At 59.8% G+C, this 10,127-nt stretch overlaps 3 protein-coding genes across 3 annotated transcripts in view; 1 reads left to right on the top strand and 2 right to left on the bottom strand.

The window, feature by feature from the left end:
* Window positions 1-2,824, bottom strand: part of BTBD19 (BTB (POZ) domain containing 19) — a 5,845-nt gene extending 3,021 nt beyond the window's left edge. The window contains 3 exon segments of the mRNA XM_011946188.1: window positions 703-766; window positions 894-1,107; window positions 2,416-2,824. Coding sequence (XP_011801578.1) covers window positions 703-766; window positions 894-1,107; window positions 2,416-2,501 — 364 coding nt within the window. The 5' untranslated portion in view covers window positions 2,502-2,824.
* A 1,192-nt stretch (window positions 2,825-4,016) lies between these two features.
* On the top strand, window positions 4,017-5,387 carry TCTEX1D4 (Tctex1 domain containing 4). The gene is made up of 2 exons (XM_011946163.1): window positions 4,017-4,516; window positions 4,625-5,387. Exon 2 carries the CDS (start codon window positions 4,632-4,634, stop codon window positions 5,295-5,297), a length of 666 nt encoding a protein of 221 aa, XP_011801553.1. The 5' UTR covers window positions 4,017-4,516; window positions 4,625-4,631; the 3' UTR covers window positions 5,298-5,387.
* PLK3 (polo-like kinase 3) lies at window positions 5,310-10,121 on the bottom strand. Its single transcript, XM_011946174.1, has 15 exons — window positions 9,986-10,121; window positions 9,712-9,819; window positions 9,507-9,623; window positions 9,230-9,359; window positions 9,052-9,139; window positions 8,141-8,236; window positions 7,843-8,041; window positions 7,602-7,728; window positions 7,302-7,393; window positions 6,971-7,064; window positions 6,749-6,832; window positions 6,480-6,642; window positions 6,202-6,331; window positions 5,923-6,036; window positions 5,310-5,813 (listed from the first exon to the last, which is right to left on the bottom strand). The coding sequence occupies exons 1-15, from the start codon at window positions 10,076-10,078 to the stop codon at window positions 5,622-5,624; spliced, it is 1,827 nt and encodes a 608-aa protein (XP_011801564.1). The 5' UTR covers window positions 10,079-10,121; the 3' UTR covers window positions 5,310-5,621.
* Between the last annotated feature and the right edge of the window lie 6 nt (window positions 10,122-10,127).

The following is a 10,127-nucleotide window of genomic DNA, read 5'->3' as shown; positions in this document are numbered from 1 at the left end:
GATGGTCTCGATCTCCTGACCTTGTGATCCGCCCGTCTCAGCCTCCCAAAGTGCTAGGATTACAGGCGTGAGCCACCGCGCCCGGCCTTTTTTTTTTTTTTTGAGAGCAACTCGATCTGTCACGCAGGCTGGAATGCAGTGGTGCGATCTCAGCTTACTGCAACCTCTGCCTCCCAGGTTCAAGCAATTCTTGTGCCTCAGCCTCCCAAGTAGCTGGAATTACAGGTGTATGCTACCACACCTGGCTAATTTTTGTGCCTTTAGTAGAGACGGGGTGTCACCATGTTGCCCAGGCTGGTCTGGAGCTTCTGGGCTCAAGCGATTCACCCGCTTCAGCCTCCCAAAGTGCTGGGATTACAGGCATGAGCTACCATGCCCCGCCTCTATCACACTTCCTATGCCACCCAGATAAGTGTTTTCATGTGTCTGTCTCCTCTCCCTCTCTGGAGAACAGGGATCAAGGCTGATATCTTTGTATCTACAGCACCAGCCATAATCACTCCCTCTTGGCCACACACACACAGGGCAGGCATGCATGGATCCTTTTGCACACAGGCACACATACATGCCCTCCTTACACGGGAGAGACATACATACTTCTCTCTGTGTGGGCACACGTTCCTCTCCAGGCCACAGTGTGTGTGAGGCAGGGCGGGAAGTGAGCCGGTGAGAAGCAAGGGAAATGAGACATGGACCTGGCACACAAACCCACCTCTCTCAGTTCCTCCAGCCCATATTCCACAGCCGCTGTCAGCACTTCTAGCACCTGTAGAGTGGGTGGTGGGGGGAGTGGAAGGGAGTTTCCCCTGCCCTATGCCCACAGTGTAATGGGCAAACTCTTGCCTCTGGCACCCACCGCCTCTCCCACCCAGGACCCTGGTCAGCGGGCTCACAGAGTGACGGTGAAGCTTGACACTGTTGGTATATAGGAACTCCAGCACTGCCAGGAAGGCCTCAGTTGGCACAGTGCTTAGCACCACAGGACTAGGCACCCCGGGGCCTGGCTCTGTGCCCAGAAGTCGCTGGAAGAAGTTGCATCTACAGGCCAACAAGCACCGATGGGCAAATACCTCCTGCTGTTCTTGACCGACCACGAAGCGAACATCACTGTGGGAGAGAGGCAGAGCGCCAGCGGAGAGGAGGCCAGCACCTGGAGTGCAACTTGGGCTGTGCCTTTGCCCACTCTGGGTCTTAGTTTCCCATCCAGAATGTAAGAGACAGGGCTTGGTCCCTCCAGCAGAAGGTCTGGGACCCAAAGCCCTGAGTTCTAGTCCCAGCTCCACCTGGTGACTTCCTACCTTTGAATCTCAGGTTTCTCACCCGTGAAATGGGACAATAATCCTAAATCTCAGGTCGCAGAGGAGGTGACTATGCTTGATTACTGAGGGGCATCTGGACTAACAGAAGCACGGGTGATCCCACCTTCCCCTCTCCTCCCCAGCCTGAGTCTTGGGGGAAGGGAAGCTTCTTTTGGCTCCTCCTCCACCAGCTGCAAACTCAGCTTTTTTCAGCCCTCCTCCAGACAGGCGGGTGTGGGGGCGTGGGGCACAGAGTGCGCACTGACTGCAAACAGACACAGCAGTGATGCACCGTCATGAGCCAGATCACAGTTTCCATCTTCATGATCACTTCCGGCCCCAGCTCTGGGCCTCTAAACAAGGCAGGGGATAGGAGGCAGATGAGGCTGGAGCCTCCTAGAGCCTCTTAGTCCCAGGTCCAAAGCCTGGGGGGTTCACATTACCCAGACCAGACTGTGACCCCGAAGAAGCAGGGTGATGGAAGTTACCATCCTTTGGGGAAGAGCTCAGATCTGAGACCATGAGGACAGAGAGCTTCATTCTAGCTCTCCTGAGCAGCCCGGCCTCCTGCAAACTCTACCCCTGGTTTCAGACACCACTGGCATCCTGGCCAGCAGGGAGCAGCCAGCATTCCCGAGGCTTCCTGTCAGGGACTATGGCTCGATCCCTCGAGCTCTGTTCTTCTTGTGAAGCCTCAGTTCCCAGAACAGGTCATCTGTTCCTTTTCTTCGAGCAGGGAGGCCTCAATACCAAGCTGAGTGAGTAGAGGGAGGAGGGGAATCATGACCCACCATCTCTCCTGAGATCCCAGGGCCTGAGAATCATTCTCTTCTGCCAGGAGCCCAAAGTCCAAAGAAGGAAGGGCTTTGCCTGAGCTCACACACCAGCTCCAGGTTCTAGCCCCCAGGACCCTGCCAGCCTTGCCTCTGGCCCTCAGGGTCTCACAGACACTGAGTGGCCAGTAGCCATGTTCCACATTTGACTTCCCCACAGCGTGAGTTCACCAGGGAGGACGGCCAAGTTCTAATTCCCAGCCTCTTCTCACCAGGGCCTCCTTAGAGTCCTGGGGCCCTCAGAGCTAGCTAAGGAAAACCCGCAGGCAGGGCCCACCCCTCACCTGTATCGTGGGTTGTTGACGAGACTTCGGAGTGCTGCGGAAAAAGGTTCAGCTTTCCCATGCACGACCAGTCCCAGGGGCTCCATGGGTGAGAAGGGGTGGGGGTAGAGGAGGGAGCCTAGGAGGCCTGGCCAGGTCCTAAAGCTGGTGAGGCTAGCAAGGCCCGAGAGGGAGAAGCAGGGACTTGGGAGGCCTGTTTGCTGAGAAGCTGAAGTTTAGGAGTGGAGCAGGAGAGGCCCAAGCTACTGAAGGCATCAGGGGCCAGAGGCTCAGGGACAGGAACAGACACAGGGAGGGGACCAGGAGAAGCTGAGGCTGGAGTGGCCTATGGTCCTGGGAAGAGGCTGGCTGGCTGGCGGCGGCGAAAGAGGCCCTGGCTGGGAGTCTGCCCAGGCAGCCGCCGGGTGGGAAGCCTGTGGGTTTCCATGGAAACTGGAGCTGGCCTGAGAAGAGACTCCACCCATCTCCCGGGCAGGCCCAGGGAAAACTTCAGCCCTTAGAGGGGCATTAAGCACCGTATGAGGGTCTTAGCCCCCGGAAGCTGAGCCTGCCCTAGGTTCAGAGTTCAAACTCCTTACCCTCGTAACCCTTCCCTCCTCCACAGGCACACAGGGTCAGGATCTGCTTAGCCAGGCCTGGGAATCCCCCACTCAACAGGGAAAATCCTCGCCCCCATAGATGGGTCAGGGCCCAGACCTGGCTTGTTTGGGAGGGGACAGTCCTGTCCCTGCCAGAGGGGGGGTCACATGAGTTGTCAGCTCTAGCAGAGGTGTCACAGCCTCTGCCATCTCTGAAATGCAACATTGGGGAAATCTAGGTACTAGGGCACACAAGAGGTGTAGCCAGCTGGGGACAAGCCCCAGGACACTTGGGTCAGCAAGGGTCACGAGGCTGGACTCGGTGTTCACTGCCGAGTCACCGCCACTTTGTAAGGCCTGGTTCCTCCCAGCCGAGCCAATGGACCTCCCCTCCCCCGCACATAGCCCTGAACTGAGGAAGTCATCCAAGCCCCACCCTAACTCTGCGCGGGGAGCGGAAATGTTTGTCCTTGTCGAGGCTGACTGACTGGGAGACAACAGAGCCATGACGTGTTCCTTCCTGTGGGCCCAGACCCTGGATTCCTGAGCCACCGCCCCCGCAGCCTCAAGATCTCCCCCTATCCTCGGCCTCTGTGACTTGTTCATAATGGCCAATCTCCACAAGGGGAGAAACGGGCCCTGGCTCAAGCGCCCTGGGGTAGGACGAAGCCTTTCTGGCCACAGCCTCGCTCTCCATCTGCCCCTCTGTCGCCTGCGCTTAGGAAGTTTGCCTCTGAGCTGCAAGACCCTGTCGGCCGCTCTCCCTGATGACCCCAGCTCAGCACATGCTCACAGGAACAGGGCTCTCAGGTTAAGCCAGAGCCGGACTGGAGGGAGGGATCCTTGGAGGGAGGAGTGTTTGCTCCAGCAACCATGGCAACTCCACAACACAGGTCCTTCCCCTCCCACTTGCCCTTCAGGCCAGTGGGGCCAGGGCTGTGGAGCCTGACAGAACTCAGAAGCCAAAGCCTGCAGGTGACTCAGGTGCCTGAGGGAGTTTCGGGAGCAGAGGGCGGCCATCCCAGAACTGATTCTGGAGGAAGTGGGATCAGAGGCCAAAGGCAGAAGGTGGAAGGGGCTTCACAAGTCGTCCGCCCTCAGCCTGGGCCAGATGTAGGGGAGATCTTTGTGCCAGCCACTCTAGAGTAGACCTGGGTGGAAGATGACTGGATTCAACACCCCCAGGGCTGGAAGGATCTGTGGGGTTGAAAGAGGTGATCTGTCAGTCTTTCCTGGTTAGGGGTTGGAGGCACTGCCTCCATGGTCCAGGCTGAGGCAGAGGCCTGCTTCTCCTTCCAGAGAAGTAGGGTGGCAGGGAGAAATGGCAGTCTCTAAGACTGTGAGCGTACCTGGCTAACCTCCATAGTGCCCAGAGAAGGAGCTCAGCAGGCAGGGACTAGCCCAGGATCCCAGTCCCAGCAGCCTCCTGTCCCTTGCTCATGTGTCTAACAACCTTTAACCTTCTCAGCACCTAGGAACCCAGGCAGCCTGGGACTATCTGATCCACTTGTTCTAAAACACAGGTAAGAAGGGAGTAGAAGGTAAAAACCCTTGACATCACTGAGCAAGAGGCTGGGGTGGGTAGACAGATGCCCAGTGAAGGCCACCCTGAGTGTAGGTCCTCTAGCCAGCAGGTCCATGGCCAGCAGGCCTCTGCCCCCGGGACGCCAGGAGGAGGAGAATGCCAAAGACTACGGGCCGAAACCCTCACCAGTGCGGCCCCGAGGCCGCCTGCCCAGCATTGATGAGGCGCGACCGGCAGGTCCAGGTCCCGGCCCGGCCTCTCGCCAGGGCTCCATGCTGGGCCTGGCCGCGTCCTTCTCCCGCCGCAACTCGCTGGCCGGGCCAGGCGCGGGTCCTGGGGGTCGGCGGCCATCCCTGGGCCCGGTGCCCCCTCTGGGCTCACGGGTCAGCTTCTCAGGGTTGCCTCTGGGGCCCGCCCATGGGGTGGCGCCCTCCTACCGCACGGAGCCGGTGCCCGGGGAGCGCTGGGAGGCTGCGCGCGCACAGCGTGCCCTGGAGGCGGCACTGTCCGCAGGGCTGCGCGACGCGTGCTACTCCAGCGCCGAGGCCGCGCGGCTGGTGCAGGAGCTCTGCGAGCAGGTGCACGTTCGCCTGCGCGAGCTCAGCCTGCCGCGCTACAAGCTGGTGTGCAGCGTGGTGCTGGGGCCGCGCGCGGGCCAGGGCGTTCACGTGGTCAGCCGCGCGCTCTGGGACGTGGCGCGCGACGGGCTGGCCTCGGTCTCTTACACCAACACCTCGCTCTTCGCGGTGGCCACGGTCCACGGGCTCTACTGCGAGTGAGGGGGAGTCCAATTCTGCAAAATTGTTTATTATCCTAGGAGGAGGCCCCCCTGGGGCTCACATCCCAATAAATAAGTGTCTGACAATAAATAAAAGTGGTCCATAAATAACGCCCCCTAGCTGGGAGCTAAGGCTCAGGGTTATCTTGGAGAGGGGGTAGGAGCCAGCGAAGACAAGCTGCCCCCAACTCCAGTAAAGCTGGTCCCTGATTCCCTGGGGGATTCGGCCCAAAGCCCCCAGTGAGGCACCAAAGGAAGGGGGAGGGCCACAAAGGCAAGGGCCAGAGCCTTACAGGCACAGGCCTCAGGCCTCAGGGCTTGGGTCCTAGGCTGGGCTGCGGTCCCGGAGCAGGCGCAGAGCATAGCGGAGTCGCTGCCGCAGGTCTGGAGAGCAGCCCAGCTGCCGAAGGTGGGAAGCGAGGTAAGTACAAGCACTACGATTTCGGGCTACAAAAGTCACAAGGAGGGGCTCCCAGCCACTGAGAATCAGCTTGGTGTGATCCCCGTAGAAGTTCACCTGCACACAGGAGCATGACAGTGGTCAGGACCTAGGCTGCGGGCCCAGCTTCCTCCCCAGCACCCTGGGCCTCCCAGACCTTCCCCGAAACTCCTGGATAGGCTCTTACCTGGACAGTGCCATCACTAAACAGCATGAGGAGAGCCTGATCCGTCTTGACCCACTGCAGCAGCAAGGGTGGAGCAGGTACCTCTACCTCTTCCACACTGGGCAGATCTCCACCCTGGGAGCAGGATCGGAGCAGGTCACTGATCCAGCGTGAGACAGCCCCCTCCCCATTCGTGTATGCCTTATCCTCTAGCTTTGAGCACCCCCACCACCACCAAGGGGGAATCAGAGAGATCAGGATAGGTTAGTTTTCAATGTACCACAGCCCCAGCCCTCACACCTTCATGAGGTGCTGCTCCATGTAGGAGGTGAAGTACCGCAGGATACCCAGCTGAGGCTGCAGGGCCCGGGGCACAGCACCCACAGAGAAGGAGAAGTGCTTTGTGCTGGTGGGGTTGTAGTGCACAGTCCTAGAATGGGGAGGCAGAGGTCAGAGGGAGCCCTGCACCAATGCCCCTCCCCTGGAAAACCCAGACCCCTGAGCCCAGGAGCACACAGGAAAGTGCGGCACTGCTGGGTTAGTGGCCTGAATACAAGGCACCCCATAACAGCACTTACTTTCTGTTAGCTGACAGGGCCATATGTGTGCCATCGTTGAAGAGCACAGCCACACGGCGGCTGGACAGTTGATACCCAAAGCCGAACTTATTGGAGTAGTCAACCCACTTGCTGACCCACACCAGAGGCTCTGGCTGGGCCAGTGGGGCCGGGTTCTGTTCCGCTGTCATGGTAACGGAGGGAGTCAGGACCTGCTCCTGGCTCCCAGGAGCAGAACTCCCAGCCACAGAACTCCCACCACAGCAGCATGTACCAGACCCCAGCCTTACCTGGGGGCATGAAGGCCACACAGTTTCTCAGCGCACAGAGGGCTGACTCTACTGCTGTGGCCACAGTCAGACCTTCTTCAAATCCTGAAGGAGACAGGGCACGGAGGTTTAGGAATCAGCACCCCAGGACCCAGGCCAGGCCCCTCTGCCCACTCCTTCCCTCTGGTCCCTGATCTCAGCTCCAGCAACCTCTGGCACCTCTCATCCTCCCTGGCTCCTCACCATCTCCACTGCTTGCCAGTGTCCCACGGGGTGAGCTGTCCTCAGGTGCTGTCTCTACCAGGCTGACAGGGGCTGGGCCAGAAGCTGCTGGAGCCTGGAGGGTTGGGCAGGGAAAGGGAGTGAGACAGGCCCCAAAATCCAAACCCTTGAGTCCATGGCCCAGCCCCACCCTGGCTCCCAGGGCACCCCAGGTCAGCCCCGCCAGGCTGGTGACACACAGCCAATTAGGCCACCACGAGGTTGGATGCTTCAGCAGCCTTTTATCCTGGGCTTCCCTCAGCTGCTAGGGTGGGGGTGAGTCAGGGGAACAGTGTCCACGTGAGCGCCTCACCTCTGGCCTGGCACCCTGATGGCCAACCGACGTGCGCATGAGGCCGCTTACCAAACAGGAGACCTCGTCCCTCTCCTGGGCATGATTCTTACCTGGGGGTGAAGGATGATACCGTCCTCAGTATCCTGCCCAGCCCCTCCACTTCCCACAGGGATGACGCAGAGATTGGCCTCCCCAGGTGCCTGCACTGCACATGCTCTCCCCAGGAGTTGCCAGGCACCCACACTCACACACCCGAGGCAAATGTGACAAGCTGCTCTGCTGCTCTGCCCCCTCAACTCACTGACACCCCAGACTCACTCTTGTTCTTCTTTCTGCCAAAGAGGCTCTTGGTAACTTTGGCAAACAGACTCCTAGCCGCGTTGGGGGGTGTCAGGTCTGGGACTGTCACGCAGCTGCTGATAGGGAGTCGATCGGGGGTGTAGCCCTAGGGAGGGGAGCCGTGTGAACAGAGAAGAGAGGCTCCAGGGGCCCTGTCACCTGCACCCTTTCAATCCCTGGGAATATGCAGATGGACTTAGAGGTCTGGGGAGCCACAGACCTTGGTAAAGAAGTCATGGCGCAGGATCTGGTCAATAGAGGGGCGGTCTCGGGGGGAGGCCCGAAGGATGGCAGCCAGGAGCTGCCGAGCAGGCAGTGAGAGGCTGGCAGGCAGCGTGTAGTGAACCTGCTTGATGCAGCGGTACGTCTCCTTCAGGTCAGCTGTCTCAAAGGGAGGGCTCCCGCAGAGCAGCGTGTACCTATAGGGCAGGGCCAAGGGGTCAGGAGTAAAGTGGAGGGGATACCCCACCCACACACCCACCACCTGTCTGCTGCCAAACCTGGACCCTGCGACTCACATGACACAGCCCAGTGACCACACATCCGCCTCGGGCCCGTGGCCCTGTCTCAGTAGCACTTCTGGAGCCACATAGTTGGGGGTGCCACAGATGGTCCTGAAAGAGGGTGTGGAGGAGGAGAAAAGGCTGAGACTCAGCCCAGCAGCCCCCCCACCCCTTCCCCCACTGTGAGTCCAGACAAAGCAGCTGCCTGTCACCAAAGGCCAGAGAACTCCTGCTTGTCCTGGGACAATGGATGCCAGGGATGGCAGCTGAGTCCCCGCCCACCCGCCTGGCCCAGCTGCTCAGCTGCTCTTCATGACAGGGGGAGGGCCTGACCCCCAGCCCAGTCCCCTCCTCCAGGGTCAACACAGAGAGTCCACAGCTGATCCCTTCCCCCTTCCTGCACTCCTGTCTGTCAGACAGTCATCAGGCTGTCACCTCCCATGGTTTGTGCCACACACACACCAACACCAGCTGTCACAACCCCCATAAACACTTATCTGCCACATATGCTGTCTGTGTCACACACAAAGTACGATGGCCACAGGAGGATCTTCTCACACCCAGTGTCATATCCTACCGTTCCCACACTCTCAGTCTGTCTCTCACACACACGCTGCCTGTAACCTTCCCCCATCCACGCGAAGGGTAAGTCGTATGCCTCCAAGAATCTGTACACCCCATCTGTCTCAGGGACTCAGGGTCACCTACCCTATCTGTGTCACACACCTATAGGATCCTACCCCTCTCCACTGGTCCCGGTAACACAGGCTGCCACCTCCACCTTCACACATGCATAAACAGCCCCTCATCCCTTCCCATTTATCTCATGCACACATCAAGCAGTCACCCTGCCTCCCACATACATATGCACTGTCTGTCACGCATGTCATCTGTATCACACACAGGCTCCTTTCCTCAAAACTCACTTCTTCCTCTGCTCCGGAGGCTCCAACCGGGCTGCCAGCCCAAAATCCCCCACCTTCAGTTCCATGTTCTCAGTGATGAAAAAATTTCCTAGATGGGGGAAAGAGAGGTGTGTCAGATTCTTTCCTTCCTTCCTCCCTCCCCCGCCAACCTCCCATCCTCCAGGCTCAGGAGTCTCACCCAACTTGAGGTCCCGGTGCAAGATGCTGCGCTGGTGCAAGTACTTGAGGCCGGAAAGGATCTGCCGCAGGTAGTAGCGCACTTCTGGCTCCAACAGGGTGTGCCGGGCCTTCCAGATGTGGGCCAGGGACTGCAAAGAGCCACTGCCTCAGCCCCTGGTGAGCCCTCCCTCCCCCTCCATCTGTGCTCCCTGAGGAAGAAACAGGGCCCGAGCTTTGGGTCTTAAGACTCTCTTCTCTCCCTCACCCTCATCCCTGCGGATATCACCATCTTTCACCTTTCGACTGCAGAGCTCCAGGAAAATGTAGATGTTGTCAGCGTCCTCAAAGTGGTGCGAAAAACGCACGATGTGGCGGTGTTGCAGGTCTCGGTGCAGCTCAATCTCATTTAGGATCTGCGATGAGGGCGCGGGGTCGTCATCCTTCCATGGTTCCCATGCCACCGTCCCCACCCCACCCCTCGCCCGCTGAGCCTGGACCTACCTTCTCGCGCTGATGCGGCTTGGCGACGCGGCTCTGCGGGATGACTTTGACAGCGTAGGCGCTGCCAGTCTCTGTGTCAGTGGCCTCGTAGCAGCGGGCGAAGCCCCCCTGTGAAGAGGGGGCGTCAGGCTGGGTGTTCCAGGGGGGCCGAGTCTGGCCCGCCGGCGTCCCCGCGTTGGGGGTCAAGTGCCCACGCCCGGCTTGGTGCCAGAAATGAGGCCGGCCGAGACCCCCACCTCCACCATCACCACCCCGCGAACGTCCCCCGGCCCACCTTGCCCAACAAGCGGCCTTTGAAGTAGGTGCGGCCGCTGCGCGGGTCCGTGATGAGGCGCCCGGGGTCTGACGTTGGTAGCCCGGCCAGCATCTCCAGCTCAGGTCCGGGCAAGGCACTCGGAGGCGGCCCGGGCCCGGCC

This window comes from Colobus angolensis, unplaced genomic scaffold (assembly GCF_000951035.1).
Source record: "Colobus angolensis palliatus isolate OR3802 unplaced genomic scaffold, Cang.pa_1.0 Scaffold106, whole genome shotgun sequence".
NCBI lineage: Eukaryota > Metazoa > Chordata > Mammalia > Primates > Cercopithecidae > Colobus > Colobus angolensis.
Note: the sequence above shows the minus strand (reverse complement) of the source record. Positions and strands in the feature narration are given on the sequence as shown.